At 43.5% G+C, this 19,649-nt stretch overlaps 2 protein-coding genes across 6 annotated transcripts in view; one reads left to right on the top strand and one right to left on the bottom strand.

Moving 5' to 3' along the window:
- The window catches only part of RTF1 (RTF1 homolog, Paf1/RNA polymerase II complex component), a 33,843-nt gene extending 23,686 nt beyond the window's left edge, over positions 1-10,157 (bottom strand). Inside the window, exons 1-2 of the mRNA XM_087746251.1 lie at positions 10,024-10,157; positions 7,211-7,321 (exon numbers count right to left, since the gene is read on the bottom strand). Of these exons, the coding sequence (XP_087602377.1) occupies positions 7,211-7,321; positions 10,024-10,101 (189 nt within the window). The 5' untranslated portion in view covers positions 10,102-10,157. The remainder of the gene's footprint in view (positions 1-7,210; positions 7,322-10,023) is intronic.
- Positions 10,158-10,371: 214 nt separating this feature from the next.
- NDUFAF1 (NADH:ubiquinone oxidoreductase complex assembly factor 1) lies at positions 10,372-19,405 on the top strand. Of its 5 annotated transcripts, XR_015701930.1 has the most exons (6): positions 10,372-10,685; positions 12,315-12,940; positions 14,869-15,054; positions 16,316-16,390; positions 17,269-17,423; positions 18,945-19,064. XR_015701930.1 is itself a non-coding variant. In XM_087746250.1 (5 exons), exons 2-5 carry the CDS (start codon positions 12,431-12,433, stop codon positions 19,083-19,085), a joined length of 912 nt encoding a protein of 303 aa, XP_087602376.1. In that variant the 5' UTR covers positions 10,372-10,642; positions 12,315-12,430; the 3' UTR covers positions 19,086-19,405. The 5 variants fall into 5 exon arrangements, 4 of the variants coding, with proteins under 4 accessions (XP_087602376.1, XP_087602372.1, XP_087602373.1 ...); XM_087746250.1 differs by lacking the exon at positions 17,269-17,423 and having other exon boundaries at positions 10,372-10,642; positions 18,945-19,405; XM_087746246.1 differs by lacking the exon at positions 17,269-17,423 and having other exon boundaries at positions 18,945-19,405.
- The last annotated feature ends 244 nt before the right edge of the window (positions 19,406-19,649 follow it).

Genomic DNA, 19,649 nt, shown 5'->3' with positions numbered 1-19,649 from the left:
TTCAAGTCACAATACCTGGTTGTCACCTCCCAGTTTCAGTGCTGTCACAAAGCCAAATTCCTCCCCATCCAACTCGGGCGCTCCAGGGGTTATTCAGCTACCCCAATCTCTCATGAATGCCTGGTCATTCCTGGTACAGCTACAGGACAAGACAAGGGTTCGAGCAAACCTTAAGAACAAATAAATCATCAAAACCAGGACGTAATCAGTGCGAGGCTCTTTCAGGCTCACAGATTGCTCTGCAGGCTCAGGGACGATCCCTTGTCATTTGGACACTGAATGATCACTCTGCACTGTTCAGAGAGACACTAGCCAACATCAAGTTTCTTCTTACAGCAGAGGAAGACGTAAGAGATTAGCAGGTCTGGGATGGGGCTGGGGGGAGACAATACTGGAAAGCCATGAACTGCATGACAACCTGCAGTCCAAACCAGAGTCTTGAGCCCCTTCCTCGTGCTCTAGCACACCAGCAGAGATCAGAAACGCGACAACACGTTTGCCTGTAACATCAAGTAAAAATGCACACACAGGCATAGTCAGAAGCATTTGTTTGCTCTGTTTCCCTTACCTCCATTCACCTCAAACAGCAAACAATAACCATATTTTCCAAAATCTGTCCTCTATTGCAGCTTCTCCAGGTTCCCTCTTCCATGTTCCAGTCAGGCAGAGCCAGTCAACACTTCTCACACGCTTTCCATGACTAAAACCTCCTCTAAACAGCCATTCTATTCACTGCTGCCTCCTTGGCCACCATCTGGAACCCTCCATAGTTCCAGACACAGCAAGTTAATAAACCCATGCAGAAGCATACTGCAACATGGCTTTCTGCTTATTGTTTAGTACTATCAAACAACAGAGCTTTATGGTTCATTCAGAGTTCATTCCTCTTGCTTCACAGATTCACAGTGCTAATACGTTGCATATTTTCCCCAAGAAGTCCAAGTAAAGCCACAGTACCCAGAATAGACTGCCAATAACAAAAAAAAAAAACCCACACATTAGAAATCAGCCAGATTTAGAAGTCAGCTTCTACAAAAGCAACTACACAAAATGATTGAAGAAAATCATTTATAGCTCAGCAAACCTGGAACGTATTTCCATTAGGGAGATGAAATGAGATCAATGAGAAAAAAAAAAAAAGTGAGCTCAGAGTGCAGAATGCAGTAGAATTGTCTTACTCTTGCTGCTCAGATAGTTGCTATTGTCTTCTATTCACATAGTACCTAAAAGCATTATCCACTGAGATTTTATTGTGCAAATAGGTATTCTCCCTGCCTTTTTTTTTTCTCCTTCAAACCAGAGATGTACAACCAAGGTTACCAGCCTGTCCTTGCCATATCCTTCCCTCCTGGATATGGCTTTTATAAGCAAAAGCCAAATTACAAGCCACAACATCAAAGCAAAACAGGTCCCTTACCAATGTGTTCCTTTCCTAGGCCAGATAAACTTACACCCCAGGACAACATGACAGCTTAAGAGCACCAAGACATAACATTAGCCCAGCTTACAAACTTTCATCCATTCTCCTCCATTCATACAGGGAAAACAAAAGGCAGTCCTTCAGGTAAGTCATCAAACTGCAGTTTCAGCCTGTCTGAAGACAACAGCAGGCAGCACAGATATGAAGATAAGGCAGCATCTACTGTCTTCAGGATTTCTCAAAGCTGGGAGAACTCCAGAGACAGCACTCCAAGAGCTACAAGGAGGAAAACGCTCTCTACCACTACTGTTAAAACTAAATAGTAAATAAAAAGCCCTTGTTACTTTTCTTGCCTTTGGGGGTCTGCACCTGTCATTTGGATGCCTCAAACACCTTCACAATGACAACAGCCCAGCAATTAGAAAACTTAAAGGACCATTTTATACACAAGGAGGAGACTCGCGATGTCAACACCAAAATGGAAAGGAGATAAGCAAATAAGAGAAAAACCTTCTGAAGCCACAGAAGGGGCTTTGCCATGAACTGGTTGAAAGAAGGCTTCATGGGCCAAAATATCACCAGACACCTGATCCACCCTTATTGTCTGAGTACTGCTTAAAGGAGCTCACAGAAAGGTAACTATGGGTAACTATGAAAAAAAAAGTTTACCAGTAGTAGGTTCAAATTCAGTTTAAGCTGCAAGTTAACATTTGTTCTAGAAGTATTTTGAGGGGTCCATATGTTGAATAATGGCAAGAACTACTGAGTGACAACATCGAGATGGTAGATATCAAATGCCAATAAAGAAGCACTCTCCATAATCAAAACAAACTTGGGGATGCTACTGGCTGTGAAAACCTGCAATGTTTTATTTCGGAAGCCTGGGCCAAATAGCTGGAGATGGCAACAGCCATAAAACACTTGGTCAACGAGTGCTTTGCATGGTTCTAGCATCACCAGCCAGCAAGCATCACCTGAACTAACAAAGGCTTAATGACTTCTCTAGATATTAGACAGTGCCTTATGACTGGATTGTTCTCAGCAAAAACTGCTCCCTGGGTACAAAGGAAAAGTTCATTCAGTGAAAAAAGTTAAATAAAAATCACATATTCAATTCCAATACCTCCATGAGTCTATTTCTGGAGCAACCTGCTCCACTTCAGAGCTCCTGCAGACTCTCATACCACATAAATCAAGTCCCCAGAAGCTATCCCCATGCTAGTTCGCAATTTAAAGCAGCTACTTGCAGACCAAATGTTATACCTGTTTTGTCCACAGCTGGTTCACATTACTTCTTTGGACGTGCTAGCCTCCATACAATTAGCCTGTGCTACTCAGATTTGCACTTGCACTTTTTTTGGGGGTGGGGGGGAGTAACACCACCTCTCTTCCTTAAGGAAAGCTTTACTATTCTACTTGTTAACAGCTGAAGGAAACTGTCTCCAAGTCAAAATTACAAAGCACACAGCCTATACAGCTGTGTATAGGAGATTAAAGCACTGCCCATTTCAAATTTCTTAAGCTTGAAAAAAAATGTATGGCAAAGACCTCACAGGACTGGAGAACCCACTCATTCTTGGAGGCCTAATTAAGCAGTGTTATGAAAAAAAAGTACACAGGGAAGGAAGATATTTAGCATCGTAATCTCTACAAACCCACAAAAGACACCCCCAGAACAGAAGGAACATATAGTTTTCTGCCAACCTGTGGTCCACTAGAGTGCCCTAACTTGAAGCACAGTAAGTAGATCCAAACTTTCAAGCCCTTCCCTCGTAATAGAGGCATAAAGTCTCCTAGGCCAACTGTTATTTGAGACTGATTTCCTCACTGGCTGCATGACCACTCTTTACCTCTTCCTCCATCCCATAGCTCTTGACAAGATCTTCAGCTATGCCATTTCCTACTAAATCTGCGTATTTGCAAATAAAGGCCTAACCAGATATCACTCACTAAACTCCAGACTAGTACCAAGCATTCATGATATAACTTTTCTGGTCCTGCAGTTACCTTCTGCTGTTACCCTAGAGCTGTTAAAGGCACAACCAAACCCCTCACAACATTAGAATGAGCGTAGAAGGATGCACAAACTTACACCAGCATTGCTAACAGCAAACCTTCCAAGAGAATCAAACAGGAGCTCCTACAGCACTGTGGCTTTCTGTCTAATTCTCATGGCTTAACCCAGCAGGCAGCTAAACACCACACAGCTGTTTGCTCACTCCCCCCAATGTGGGATGGGGGAGAGAATCAGAAAAAAAGGCAAAACTTGTGGGTTGAGATAAAGGCAATTTAATAGGACAGAAAAGGAAGGGAAAACAATAATAATGATAAAAGAATACACAAAACAAGTGATGCGCAATGCAATTGCTCACCACTGCTCACTCTGCCATCAGTGGGATGGGGAGAGAATCAGAAAAAAGGTAAAATTCATGGGTTGAGGTAAAGACAATTTAATAGGACAGAAAAGAAAGGGAAAATAATAATGATGATAAAAGAATATACAAAACAAGTAACGCATAATAAATTGCTCACCACCCGATGACCGATGCCCAGCCAGTTCCTAAGCAGCAGCCCTGCCCCCCCGGCCAACCTCCCCAGTTTTTTGTTCAACACGATGTCATGTGGTGTGGAATATCCCTTTGGCCAGTTTGGGTCAGCTGTCCTGACTGTGTCCCCTCCCAGATTCTTGTGCACCTCCAGCTTCCTTGCTGGCAGGACAGTATAAGAAGCTGAAAAGTCCTTGATGTAGTGTAAGCACTGCTCAGCAACACCTAAACCATCAGTGTGTTATCAACATTATTCTCATCCTAAACCCAAAACACAGTACTATACCAGCTACTAGGAAGAAAATAAACTCTATCCCAGCCAAAACCAGGACACTAATCTACACTGATGTTAGTGAAGTTGTTGCAGGAGTCATCCAGGCTCTACCATGCAACAGAAAGAATTCTCTTACCGTAAGCAATGATGACAGGATAAAAGGAAGAACAAGAACCCAGAATTAACCTACTGCAAGTGAGAAACACCATCCACACAATGTCTTCAATGAGCAACGATGGTACCTTGTGGACACATATACCTCTAGCACAGTAGCCTGAATAGTAACTTGGCTAACACCAAGCTGGTTACACGCACCAGGCTAACAACAGTTTGGGACGGCGAGTTCTTGGGTAGCCACACGTTGCTCCACAGATGAAGGAACTGTCTGTCCCCACATCTGTGTCCAGTTTGGTATATCTCTTTGCGAAGGTGGTACTTCTTAGCCCTGCAGTCATTGCTATTTATCAGTTGTCGGAACAACAGTTCATAGTCAATTCAGTCATGTACGTTCCACAGACCCATCAAAACATGGTTCAGAGCATCCCTCCTATTTCATTGCCTGCAACTCATCTTCAGTCCCTTGGCTAGGTAATTTGATTCAGACCACACAGGTACTTAAAATGTTACAGAACCCAGCATCTGCACCATGAACATCTGATATGCCTATGAGCTTTCAAAGAAGCACATTCTCACTGAGACACACAAAATATAATGTTAAAGATCTACTGAAATCCCTTGGGCACCACTGTATAGATGCGGCATGATTTGTACATGCTGTTATCCTATAATTCCAAAATGCATTATCTTTCTCTCCCCAATGCCCCCCAAACTTTCCTCCCTTTAAAAAAATGCAGAATGCAGCGTTAGACCCTGAAGCAGAGATTTAGGCTCCTTTCCTGTACATGGAACATAGTGACAATCCCGGAACATTTAGCACTTGCCAGGAACCACAAAGGATGTACACACTACAAAAACAGCGTGGAAGCAAATGGGCATGATTAAGCACATTTGCCCAGGGAAACAGCTTCCATGCTTTGGCCTCAAGGTCCTCATCTTGCAGGAAGACCAGTAAGACAATTTCAACTTTTAGACCCCCTCTCCCAACCCCCAAGATTGAGCAAACGTCAAACTAACCACAAGAACACAGATTAAAACCAAAGTTGTTCAAGCAGGAGTAGTGTAGTCAAGCCTAGGGATGCACGCAACTGAATGACTGGCAGAAGCAGAACAGTCATAACCCAGCCTGTCTCACCCTGCTGTGACAAGCAGCAGTTCAGAATGCATATTTCAGGCACAGGAATAGAAGCAAGTGTCCTAATTACCTCGTCTCTAAATCTTTTCCTCTTGCTGCATGGAGGTCAGAAAGAACAGAGTATCAATTAGAAATGATACACAGATTAGAAAGTATCAAATGCGCATGGTGCAACAGAGACACTACTGCACCTGCAAGGTCTGTGCAAATTTGTGAAGAGATACATTGTCATATTCTACATATAACGGACAGGCAGGCCTCACTTGTAGCTACACAAGCTAAAAAAAATTTTGAATAATATTATTTATTCTGTCAGTCTTTAGAGATAAACACAGAACAGAAAACTTTATCATCGAGGTGCTCTCCACACCTAAGTCTACTTTTCCAGACAAGCTGATCTCCACACAGCTTAGAATAAGCAAGCTGTGTGCCACCAGATCAGAACACACACAGTGACAAACTGAGTGGTCACCCAATATCAAACCTAATATCTAGTCCATTCATAATTTTCTCTCTCCTTTTATCTTAAGCATATATTAGATACAAGAGGTTTGGGGTGGGGGTTGGGTTGGGTTTTGTTTGTTTGTTTGTTTGTTTGTTTTTCAAGAACAGGATTAATTGAAACAGAGTTCCAAGCATATTTATTTCAAAAATGCCTCAGAAAGAAAACGAAACCACACATTCTTTACACTTATTGGAAGAACTCTGCTACACTACCAAATGCTTAATAGCTGATAGTTTATCATTGGCCTACACTATTGGTCTTCAAGTTGTCACAATGAATATCCTTCCTGTAGTTTCAGCAAAACCCCACCCCAAACAGCTCCCTGTTACATTTTTAAGAATGAATGGAATAAAGGACCTCTCTACATTGCACAGAAAGCTTGCAAAAGACATTTGTAACCTTTCAAGAAAATGTTCTTATTCAAATACCTGCCTAGCCTGTTTGTCAGTTCCTCTATTTTAATAAGTTGATTTCAGTTTTCATTTATAGATGAAAGCAAAGACTTTTAACCAGCTTGAGAATGTAGTACAAGAATAAATAATAAAAACAGATCTAGCAGATAAGCACTGCTATACAAAGAATTCACAAAACCCTAGAACAAAGTAATTCTAAACTCTTCCCTGCCTCACTTTCTTCAAAAATGCCAATAAAAACACACTCTGGTGCATGTTCAAATGACCAGACAAGCTACTTCACAATAGAGTTCTTGGAGAATCAAAGTAGCTAAATAGAACAGTTTTACCACCTGTAAAATAGTACCACCTGCCTTGACCCTTTTGCTCTCTGAGGAAGGAAGCTCCCTCCTAAAGCTGAAAACCTCTCTCCCTTCAATTCAGAGTCCAGCTTTAGCAGCTTCACTGCTACTTCAACCACAAGCATTACACAGGAAAAACACTAGTTTTAAGCAGGCAGATCACCAGACCATTCAGACCATGTGAACATGGGATTAAAAAGGCAGTCATCTTTTCTATAGACATTCAGACTATTTTCTCTACAGTTACAATTCAAAGCATACCAATTACAAGAAAAAAAGAAGTTATTTCTGAGTACACATCCTCTGGGCTTAACAGGTGTCCATCAATTCCACTGATGGCCAGTCCCACTTTATGAAGTCAGCAGGCTAAATATACGGTATGAGAAATCCGCTGTCACTGCTTACGTACAATCAGACAAATAACCCATAGTAAGTTCACCAATAACAGGACAAACTCACCTCATCGTCACTGTCTGACGTCTCAGAGTCTGAAGATGCTGTAGGTTTGCTCACAGGTGGCTCCTTTTCTTCAGAGTCACTGCGTTTCCGTTTGGCCAATGACAAGAGCTCCTGGCGTGAAAAACCACACATTTATTTTAAAATATCGTCATTAGTTTTACCAATCCAGGTCAGTGCACATGCACTTTCTCTTGAGCACATCCCAGTAACATGATTATCCCCACTAAGGAACAAAGTCTACTTATGTTTCATAAATATATACACACATGATTTTAATACAACTAGATGCTACAAGAGGATTTTGAGGATAACAAGCTAAAAGAAGTAAATATCCCTACCATTACCTTCTTGGTATAAATGACATAAGATAAATTACTTTCAGAATCATGTCCAGGCCTGGTTTATTTGGATTTGGTAATAATTCAAAAACACCCTAACTACATTGTGTAGCATTAATCCAAAAAGCCAAATGCCACTAGAGAGCAGCTCCTTCTTCTAAACAAAAGAGATGCTTGCAATTATACACTTTAAACGGGAAATACTTGAGGCATCACCACAATGTCATGGCTGATAATATTTAGTCAGCCTGCTCAATTCCTTTTCACTGTCCCTACATACCATATAATGCACTTAAAGCTTTGGCGAGACAGAAGAGAGCAGCCATCAAGCCCAAAGTTTTTGAAACTAAGTAGAGCTGTTCTCCTCCAAAGGAAGCACTTGCAAACGCAACACACACCAGCACAAAGAACTAAATGGCTCTCAAAGAATCTCATCATCTGCTGTTCATAGCTTGTTCAGGTGACAGAGGCGGTAGTATAAAACAAACGTTTCTGAAGCTGCATTACTGTCTTTGTAGTCCATGACACATAATTTCGTCTTAAAAACATTGCTCTGGGGCTGACGAACCTTAGCTGTGAGTAGAAATACAGTCACACCAACTTCCGCAGTCTTGGGAAGTCAATACTAGATTGGTTTGCATTAGTTTTACAACTGGAAGATTATCTCCACAGCAAACGGATTACAATTTAGCACCTCAAATGAGAACATAAACACTGGAGAAACCAATGGCCTAGGCTACTTACCAACAAAGAAACCTTCCATTAGTAATGGCATTTTACAAACCTTTCTCTGAAGAAGGCATGCAATGTCAAAAGAGCACATTTGTAAAATTAGCAGTTCTCTTCAGGAAGTTCCTGATGTTTTCTACAATCTTTTCTAGAATTTCTCTCTCACAACTGTCTCTAAGTAGTTCTTCAACCCAGATTACGTCCCTGGACAATATCTTGGCATATTTACCACTACTTTTATTCCAAGCAATTTTCCTTCTTTCTTTCTACCCTTGTTTTGTTTTCCAAGACACTATATTAGAAAGGCTTCTACTCCTTTGATTCAACAAGCCTAGATCACCTAGGGAAGCTGTCAAACGTTTAACCTACAGGGGCCCCACTCAGTATACTCTCATCCTTAAATCACACCACAAAAACATTGCTTCCCTGCTATCTCATCTTCATCCTTGCACATACACATCCCTGCTGTTACCATTGCTACAAACAGCTCAGTGGAGGAGGAAGCACCTACTACTCAGGTACAGATGATGCATGCTTTCAGGGAACGACAGAACAGATGCAGAACCAGCGTTTATTCCTACCACCATCACTCTGATTGCCTGATCTATGCTAGAGCTAGTCCAGCTCCTTCTATTTTCAAACTCGGAAGAAACCACCAAACTAATATACTAGTGGTGAGATGATGGCAGCTCTAAGGGATACAGATGCATGCAAGATCAACAACATCAGGGCACGCTCTGCTCCAGTATATTTGTCTAACAGAGCCTCCTATTTGGTTTTTCTGAAGCTCCAAGCTGCAAAAATATTTCTGAGTGTTTGGGAAGGCTTTTTATTGCAACATAGCAACAGCTTCTATATTAAAAACCCTGAAGGTCCAGCACATAAATTACATCAGACACGTAGGCTTCAGCATATTTAACCAGCCGAACTTCTCCCTGGAACAAGCACTGCCATGCAAGCCGTAACACACTTCACCTATAACGTCTTTATGTACCACTTGAATCACATCATCAACACCTGCTACGCTGAAAGATGAGTCTTTGAAAGCAGCCCCCTCCAAAGAGGAAGATGCCGCCTTTGCAGCCCTGACACGGGCTGTTAAACTGATGCCAGACATTGCACTTCTGATCCCAAGAGATGCCCTGATGATAAATAAATACTTCCCCTTGTTATCTCCACAGGCTCCCAACTCCATGCGGTTTCCCACCAACGGAGCTCCCCCAGCTCAGTCGCTACGATTGAGGAGGGAGCATTAAACACGCATTAACAACCCGCCCTGGAGCCCGCCTGCCCCGAGGGGCTCACCGGGCCGGCGGGAGGCAGGGACCCGACACGCTGCTCTCCCCAGCAGCTCTCCGGGCGTGCAAAAGCGGCACAGAAAAGTTGCCCAACCCTTTGGGCCTCTTCCCCCACTACCCGAGGGGTGACGACCACCGGCAGCCGGGCCCCGCTCCTCCATCCTCAGGGCCAAACCGCCCCGGCGCATCGCCCCGCCGAGCGCCGCCCTCCTGCAGGCACCGGGCCCGCTGCGAAGAGCCCCCGAAGCCCGCCAAGGCGGGCCGCCTGCCAGGGGCAGGCCGAGGGACCCGCCGGAGGGGAGCGGGCTCTCTCCACGGGCTGAGGAGAGCGACGGCGGCGCGCAACCCCCGGGCGGGAGTGAGGGAACGAGGGGTGGGATGGCGGCGCCCAGCCCTGCGCGGGCCGGAGATCCCAGGCCCCGCGTCCGGGCCGGGCCTCCCCGCGCACCTGATCTAGGTTCTCCTCGCTACCGCTATCCTCAGTATCGGAGTCGATAAGGACGCGGCCTTTCCGCTTCTTCACCATGGCGGAGCCGGCTTTTTTCCCCCCACCCCCCTTCCCTTCCCTTCCCTTCCCCGCCCCGGCGCCGACAGCGGCGGCGGCGGCGCGGCGCTCACAGCGGCCCGGCCTGCCCCGCGCCGCCCGCCCGACCGGGACACAAAGGGCACCGCGCATGCGCACCGCGCCGGGGCGGGAAGAAAGGCGGGGCCGCCCGCCCCGTGAGGGGAGAGGGGCGAGGGGGAGGCGGCAGCAGCGCGGCCGCGCGGCTGCCGCCTCCCCCTCGCCCCTCTCCCCTCACGGGGCGGGCAGGTCCGGCGCCGAGGGCCTTTTACTGGCCCCATCAGCGTTTATTCGAGCTGTCCCGCCGACACGTTCCTCACAAACAAGGCATCTTCCCCCCCCCCACTCAGCCTCTCTTTAAACGCAAAGATATTTGCGAGTCAACCCCTACGGCACCGTGCAGCGGCCTCTCCGCGCCCGCGGAGAGGAGGGAAGATTTCGCCTCCGCCGCCGGTGAAGGCGGGAGTTCGGTGGCTACTGCTGCCGGCGGAACCAGAGCGGCGCGGTGCGTGTTCCTCCGCCGGGCCCGGAAGCGGTGGGACCCGCCGGTAAGGGCGGGAAGGTGAGGCGGTGCCTCGGCGCCGGGGAGTCTGTCGGTCACGGAGCGGGGTGTGGAGGCGGCCGCTTTTGCGGAGAGGCCGCTACCGCCTGTCGCTGCGTCCCGGCCTCGCCTCTGCCCTGCGGGCTCGGGGAAGGCGGGCGGAATCCGGGCCCGGTGCCCAGGCCGAGGCGCGGTTCGCTGTGGGGGTGCGGTGAGGTGCAAGCGCTGGAAGCCGAGGTTTTGCAACTGCTGGGCGGTGAATCGGTGCTGGCGTTAGATCGGCGTACTGGTAAAACGTTGCGTAGGGACAAAAATGGGGCAGAAGTCAAATTTATTAGAATTTACCATTTTTTTTCTTGGTACTCGGAGGAAGCGAGGACGAGTCTGTGCTGAGCAGGGCTCAGCCTGGCTGCGGGCAGCAGCTTTTCTGCACCTTCCCTTTCTGCTGGTTGTGTCTCGGTGTGGGGCAGGTTTGCAGGCGGGGCCCAGAAGTGGCCCGGGTCAATGTGCAGGGTCGCGTTGCTTTCGTGCTTAGTCCTAAGGGACATGGAAGCCCCGTGCATGGGTTTTCTTTTTTTAGGAACTTGCCTTCTATCTTGCTGAGTGTGTGATAGAGAGAATGGGAATTCTTTCAATGCGGTTTTAGTCCACGGTGCATAGCTTAATCGGAGCATGAGAATAATAGTAGTGAATTTTACTGTGAATAAAGGAAGGTATGTGGCATACAGAGAACGTATGTGGGGTGACTGGCTCCGTTCTTAAAAGCTCAGAGAAGATGAACTGATTTGACATCGTTTTAGGATTTATTCTGTGGCAAAAAAAGAAAAAAAAAAAACAACAGGCAACTAGTCTGTCTAATTTTATGAGTCAGGTAATAGCCTCTGTACAGAGCATTGAACATTAGGGCTCTCCCTTATGAATTGGAGAACAGCAGTGTGGCATAGCCCTTCTCACCAGCAGTGATGCAGAGAAGCAAAGAGGAGAGTTTCAGATTTTTTCCAAAACTTTATAAAAACACCTGTTAAATTGCGGTCTTTCACGTGAAATGCTTTGGTCTTTGCAAATCTCTCTGATACGTTAAGGGGGCAAGGGGCTGGATGACTTATGAAAGAAGCATGTAGTGTGGCTGCTGTAGGACTTCATAGCTGGAAAGTCTTGTCATCTGTGACTGTCAGACGAGACTGCCATTCTGGTCCATATGGCAGCATGGTCTACCTGCTGTGGATTTGTGATTTTCTTGCAGGGGATAATACTTTATTGTTATATAGATGCTATCTTTTCGAAACATTCATCTTGAGGTTGTTTTTGCTGGTATTACTCATAATACGTCAACTTACTTACAGTGAAAGAGATGAACAGGAATTGCTTTTTTCTGTTTTCAGTTTTATTTGAAGTATTTTACTTAGTTTTTCTTATTTGCATGGGTATTTCACATCACGGAGGTGGAGCGAGGCGAGATACATAGCGTGAAAATCATTAAGTAACTAGAACTCTGACGAAGTGTAATACTTGGTGTTATTTTTTATTCCTTTTTCCAATGGCTTAGATTTCTAGTTAATATCTGTTTTAAAAACTAAATAGTTTTACAAGCATCCTATATGTAATTTTTTTAATCTTTTTCTCTTTTTCATTAAAGGTGGAGATAAACAACAGTAACTAAAGTAAGATAGCTCTGGATACTAATTTTGTTGTTAAATTAATTTCAAGCCCATTAATTGCCTTACTGGAAGTGAATTCTTCAAGTTTACCAATATGGCTCTGACTATTACATTGCTGAACAGTGCTTACTTAGGTGGTAGGTGCTGCAGGCACAAAGTTTTGCGCCCCGTACTTGGACCTCTCCTCAGCGATTCCATGTCAAAACTGTATAGCAGCTACAGGAGGCCAGGGTCACAGCCTGAGAAAAAACCGTCCTGGCAAAATGTTGATTTCAGTTTTAAGAAGGGCTTTGATGTCTTAAAGACTCAGCTAAGCATGCTGAAGAAGGAGACCAAAGATTACTTAATAGGACCTGGAGGCCATCCAGTCAATCAGTACCTGTTGGAACAGACAAGGGTATTGTGGGAGTTTCGGAGCCAAGAAGATTTGAGTAAATGGGTTATTTCCTCTGATGTAGAGATTGGCGGGAAAAGTGAAGTTTACCTCAAATTGGGTAGGAATAACCAGGCTGCTCTGCTGTATGGAACCCTCAATACGGAGGTGCCTCGTGATGGGGAGACAAAATACAGTGGATACTGTAGCATGAGAGCTAAACCGCCGGTGGTAAGTACAGCTTCATGTTTGCATAGCTTCTGTTATTTAATCGGAGAGCATTTTTGTGTAATCCCAGTGACAACAAGTGGACTGTTGTTTGCTGCGGTTGAAACTGATCATTTCCAGGAGTATTAGGTATTCCTTCAGGGATGTAATTGCTGCTATATCCTTTGACCTGGAAGGAACTTAAACTTTGTCTTGGATTTTGTTTTCCTTTCTTAGGAAAGGAATAATATATGTTTGATCATTTACTTATGTACAATAGGGCATCTGCTCATTAAGACAGCCTTGTTTGCAGCCTCCTTGCAAGTGAAGAATCTGTAATGAACCTTTATATCAAAAATTGGTGTGATTAAAATAGATGTCTCTCTAAATTTGAAGTTAATTGAATGTGTTATCAGGACAAATTTTCTGGGCTTTCACTTGGCCTATTCATCAGGCTTGGTTTAGGTGAATGAGCTCATCTTTTTTTCTCACAGGAACAGAAAATAATGCTTTGAAATGTACTTTTTAAAGGTCTGACTCCTACTGTACACCAGAAAAAGTGAGACACAAATCTTTGGTAGCTCAGAATTGAACAAAATGGAACCAGAAATGGATGTCGTTATTATTGATACTGCTTGTTTCGTTACATATTTTTAAGCAAATTTAAAAGCGAAGGAACATTTTGATTCAGTGTATAAAATGCTTAACTTTTTAGTCTGTTCTGTTGTTTGTGACTTGGCACAAGGACACAGGTAAAATCTTTTCTGGGCCAGCAACTTGGAGAGCAGAAAATATGAGTGAGAAAAATCAATGGGCAAATGAGAGGCAGATGAACACTGATTAAAATGGTGACACTGGGTCAGGGAAATGGAACAGCGAGCTGCATCTCACCTGAGTTAAATTCCCAGGACTGCTACTGGCTTGTGCAAACGTGACTCAGACTTTCACCTCCTACTTCTGAAGTAGTGGAGTGTATCAGTCCATCTTTATAAGGCAGTTTGAAATCACAGGGTGAAAACGTAAACACAAAGGCTCTTCTTTATTTAAGTAAAAAGGCTCAAAGGTGGCAAAACCGTAAAATCAAGTAGTCACAGCCCTTGTGTGAATGTATTGATGATCTACTCATCCTGTTACCTGTAAGATGAGTTGGTAGAAGGAGGGTTGATAGGTAACCATAGTAGTGCTGTAAAATAAAGGGGAAACCTCTGAATTTTTGGTGCTAATTTTGGCTTGATTTAAGCAATTCTGGCCAAGAATAGCTCTGACCCCTGCCACCCATCACTCCAAGTGACCTCACTGTAATTCTCTGAAGACTCTTGGATCTGCCTATGTGCAAATCACAACACCGGGACTTTTAAGATCTTTGGAAAAAAAATGCAGTTGAGAATTAGGCATGCTTGCAATCCGTATCATTATGCACAGTTAAGGACAAAAAGTGTTGGAAAACATTAAATGCTTCCAGTGCTTATGTCAGTCTTCAGTAAGGGAAGTTATCACAGGGGATAAATTATCCCGCTTCCTCAATTTCTTGTATTCACCTCTGAATAATCTAGTAGTGACCACAGAACATTAAACTTAATGAACTACATTAAACTTAATGAACTACCTAACTACTGATCCATCACTGTAGTGTTTGTGTACTTGCCTGGTAGGGAATTTGGTCCTAGGAAGGAGGTCTGATTTCTGATAGTTACAAGGTTGTGGTTTATAATTAAAGCACGAGTCCTCAGAGTGGTGTTACTGCAATTTGTGGGCTCTAATACAGTGCTGAAGGAAATTCAGTGAGATCAGCAGCTAGTGTGATGAAAGGCTAACCCAGTTTTCACCACAGTGCAGTAGATATTATTTGACATAATAATGAGAGCAGTGGTCAAAGCAATAGTGCTCTGTTCTTCATAATGGAAGTTTCCCTTTATTAAGGAGGAATAATTCTATTTATTAATAATTTGTAGGGATCTTTTGCTAGGAAGAAGTATTACGACTGGTCAAACTTCAACAGTCTGTATTTACGTGTCCGTGGCGATGGCAGACCTTGGATGGTAAACATTTATACAGACCCTTACTTCTCTCATCAAAAGGATGACCTCTACAACTACTTCATGTTCACCCGAGGAGGCCCGTACTGGGAGGAAATAAAGGTGAACTAGCGCGTCTTTCAAACTAACGAGACTGTCTTGGGGTCCTGGCCATGGCTCTGTGGAAGGGAAATTCACTCAACAGTCACTGTTTGTTGCTATTGCTGTCTGTTCAACAATGCTTCTGTTAGGTGTCCTTATACCACAGACGCGTGCGTTTGGCTTGGGAGTTCCCAAAATTGTAAATCACTGGATTGTGGGAGGGCACACTGTGTCATTTGTGTTAAAGATGTGATCCACCATATGTTCACCTAAACCTCTGCTGTTAGCTGTTACTGGAGTAAGAGAATACGTACAGCAATTGAAGCTTAGCAGGTGTTGCCAGAATATTCTCTGTGATAACCATTTTATCTGTAATACAAATGGACATAGGTTGGTGTAGGATTTGTACCCTGCGACAGGATTTGCGTAACCCGCTGACTCGCTGGAGTCTGTCGGCGGCTCAAAGATGTGGTTTGTCATTTATGGCCTTTGAATCTGTGACCCAAAATAATATTTGTACGAAATAGGAGCTTCGGCTCTTTTCTGATGAAGCTTGGGGAACTTTTGTAATTTGCTGATGACAACATTAAGGAGGTTTGCACATCCTTATGAGCTGGCGTTCGGTGCTTTGTAATAGCGTTGTCCAGTCATATGAGAACAGCCCCCTTTTTCACAGATGAGGAGTCAGGAGGATGGAAATCAGCGTGTCATCGCTGGCTTGCATGTTTTCCTCTCGCCCGCGCAAGCTAACCCTCCTCTTTCCTATCTCTTATCACAGCCCCTCCTCTTTCTTGCTCCCACTGCATTCAAAGTCATTTTTACATTATTCTGAATTGCTTTGCTAGAGTACTGATGTCTCGGTAAGAAGTTCGCACTATGAAATACACAGCTTGGGTGCAGATGAGCTGTGGATACGCATGCATGCTAGAGTTTTCATTCATTTCTATTTTATGCTGACATGTTATTGGAAGGAGATAATCTAGATGTAAACAGCTACCTCCTGTGCTGCAGCCTGTCATCGTGTCCTAACGTGTGGGTAACAATCCCGCACAACGGCTACAGGCGGCCGCCACAGGACGGCGTGGGGCTGGAGCTGGATGTGAGTGGTTGATGAAAGGGTTGATGTGGCCCATTTCTCTGTGCCAGTTCCATGTGCCCAACTAGCGCTGGCACCGGATGTAGCAGAGTATTTTTTTATTTACTAATGCAGGCTTTTTATTTCTTAAATTTTTGTTCTATGTACTGGTGACACTAAAGTCTGGTTTGGTTTTGTTTCTGTTAGATTCCATTCTCCAAATTCTTTCTCTCCAGTCGGGGAAGAGTCCAGGATGACCAGCATCCTATCTGGTTAGACAAGGCAAGTTTTCTACAGGCTTTATCTGCCCGAAATATCCTTTAAGATTATATTGTCATGATATAGATAATTTACAAATCGTTTAGTGTTTGTGAATTTGAAATTGAAGAGACTCTTCTTGTTTTAAGGTACTTGTGTGCTTGCCTTTGCATTTAAATGATCCTAATTTGTGATAGCGGTGTCAGTTTACTTCAAAGTAGCTCCAAAAATATTTTTAAGAGATCTAGATAACCAAGAAACAACTCACAACTTACTTGTCTTTTCAAAAAAAAAAAAAAGAAAACGACAAAATTTTTTTCTTTGAGGAATGATCAAAGTGACTAAAATCGAAAGTTCCAGTTGGCACAGTACTGCCAGTAATAACAAAAGTGTTATAAACTTCCTTCCTGACAGAAGACTGTAAGGGATATCATATCGTGCAGTTTTATTTGAGGATGTACTGTATCAATGACCTTGATGGTGAGCAGTAAACTGATGTATTTATAGGCTCTTTTTTAGCTTTTTTCAGGCTTTCAAGTTTAAGTATTAAGTAAATGTGTTTGAGTATTTTTTATTTTATTTCTTCAAACAGGTAGGCTAATTCACTGATTCACGAGGGGAGACGTGTTGGAAAAAATTGGTGGTGTTTCTTTTTTGTCTTTTAAATTTCAGTGACCCTTCTGTATGTAACTGAGGGCAGCTTAATACCCAGTGACTACCAAAAGGAAAACAATGTTAGAAATGTATATGGGGAGAAAATAAAAGGCCCGTTACTTGAATCAGTGTTAGTTACCTGGAATGTTGCATTCAGTTCCTAATTGCCTTAATGAAAAACAAAAATTAGGAAAAATTTCAGGGCAATTCAGTGATTGGCAGCGTGAAAACAATCTGTTTTAAAACAGAAGAAATCGAGGCTGTAGAAAGCAAGTACGAATGAAGGTGGATCAACTACAAGAAAAAATATGCTTCATGGAAGAAAGTCATTATAAAAGGCCCGTGTTTCAACAGGGACACTGAAAAATTTATCAGGATTTGGAATATACAGTCATTCAAAACGGTAAATGAAAACATGAAGTTGTACGTGGGGTGTTTAAAAATATATACCAGGAGTTAAAGGGACAAAATGATACTTGATCTAAGCATCCTCCACTTAATTTTCATTCCTTGTTATCTTATGTGCAGTATTTCACAGTAAAAACGATGCACTTGCATATAATCTGAAGTGTAATTTTACAAATGTATTTTAAAGAAACCTAAAAATAGGGGAAGCGATGTGAAAGCAGTAAAAGAAATCTTGATATTTGAGAAGTCTTGGTCCCTCATGGTACTACTATACGTTTTCCCAGGAAAGGCATTGTTAAACAGGAATAAAAAGGCAGGAAATAGCCAATGTATCTAGGGCTTGCAAAGGCCTAAGTTCTTCAGAGGAGAGAGTTTAGGTGACTCCCGTAGTCATCTATAACAAGATGAACCAGAAAGATGGAGCTTTGAGAACTCTCCAGGCTCCATAAGCCGAGGGCTGATGGTAGAGCTTGCTTCTGGGGAAGAGACAGCGTTTAAAACATGAGACAATCTGAGAGGAATGTCGATGTGTTTCATTTCTTTACCTTTGTTCTGTTATTTATGTAGCGTACACTTGCAACACACATTTAGCCTCAGCCTACAATTAGTCAACTTTATCTGACACATCCTAGGCATTCTTTTCCTGCAGGTACCGCAGTCCTTAAAATCACGGGCAGGGCTCGGACCTGCACTTGTAGCAGGGCTTAGGGGCAGCTGGAGCTTAAAAGTGCTGCCCTGCCCCTGGTGGCCCAGCTTGCCTGAGGACCACCAGCACCGGAGCCTCTGAAGGGTGACTGGTGGCGCGTAGGAGCCCAGAGAGCGTTCAGGCGAGCCACAGGCTAATGGGAAACATGCCTGAGCCGCACAGTTTTTCATGGAATTTATTTATTAGTTAGAATAAAAAGTATTTTTTTTAAAAAATGGAATAGTGGTGAATATTAGGAGAAAGGAATGAGGAATGTCCTTGTATTTAAGAACATTTTTCTAATTGGGAAACAGTGGCTAAGAGCCTTGCCTTAATATAAAACTCAGTAACAAAGTTTCATGTGTCTTTAAAATGCCTGGTTTGGTGCACTTTCACACTATGCCAGGTGTATGACTTCATCTAGAATGAAATTCCCCTTCCATCCTTAATTACATTGTTTGTTTCCTACTCACATAAGAATTATAACAGACTTCATGAAACGGCGCTTGTGCACGCAATCATGATGAAACTACTCATACACAAACCCTGAAGGATAAAAATTGCAGCGTCGCCTTAGGCTCAGGCTGTTTCTAATAAAGGGTTCAACACACGTGGTCGAAAGACAAACGTGAAGTAGTTTCCTGCTGGGGTCTGCATTGAAAATCTGGTAGTGGAGCGTTCAAGGCTTCAGAAGTAACGCTGCACTTGGAGCAAATACCACTGTTTACAGTGGATGGCTATGAATTGTTTGTACAATATGGAAGTGGTAGATACAATTGTGTTTGATTGTAACATTATAAAACTGTTCTAATGTACGTATCTTTTAATTAGGTTAGTACCCTTGGATTCACGATCGGGGATAAAGTAGATGGTCCGTTCCAGCTGGAGATTGATTTTATTGGCCTGCTAAACGATAGAGCTCATAAAGAAGAGTTTGCCTATGAAATGTATGAAAAGAATCCTCAAATCTAAGTGGGGCTGGTATCCTGTGGGATATTCTTCAGATGCTTGGTTCATTTTTATAAGACACTTCTTAATGTGTGGCTTATAACGACTTGAAGAGTCTATGTAAACGTTAGAGAGAAGCGCATGAAGCGTTGACTAGTAATCTGGCTGGAGCGACACCCTTGGCATCTTCGAGCTGCCAAATACGGAGTCCCGGAGGGACTGTGCGTACACGGACTGGAACGTGGCCCGAGGAGAGTTGTGATGCATTCTTACAAAGTAGTAACTGTTGACTGGGTAAGTTTTGGCTCCTGTCCTGACCTTTACAAAATAAAAGTATTTCACAAGCTTGTTGTAGTTCTTTTTTGTACAACAATTTCACTTTCTACATTATATGCTTTGTAGACAGTTGTGAAACAGCCATAGTTTTAAACTGGAAAAAGTATGATGAAGAATGGTGCTTAAGCGTCACTCAGCTGCTGAAATGTACAAAGAATAGTACCAGAAGTGGAAAAGGCAGAAGTATTTCAATCTTTAGCTCCTCTGAATAACTAAAAAAAGAAAGAGCTGCTGCTGCCAAGATTGAAACAG

The sequence above is a fragment of the Nipponia nippon genome, unplaced genomic scaffold (assembly GCF_047370975.1).
Source record: "Nipponia nippon isolate SJK-2023a ecotype South Korea unplaced genomic scaffold, ASM4737097v1 scaffold_10, whole genome shotgun sequence".
Lineage (NCBI taxonomy): Eukaryota > Metazoa > Chordata > Aves > Pelecaniformes > Threskiornithidae > Nipponia > Nipponia nippon.
The sequence above is the reverse complement of the archived record's forward strand: the minus strand, read 5'-3'. Positions and strand labels throughout refer to the sequence as shown.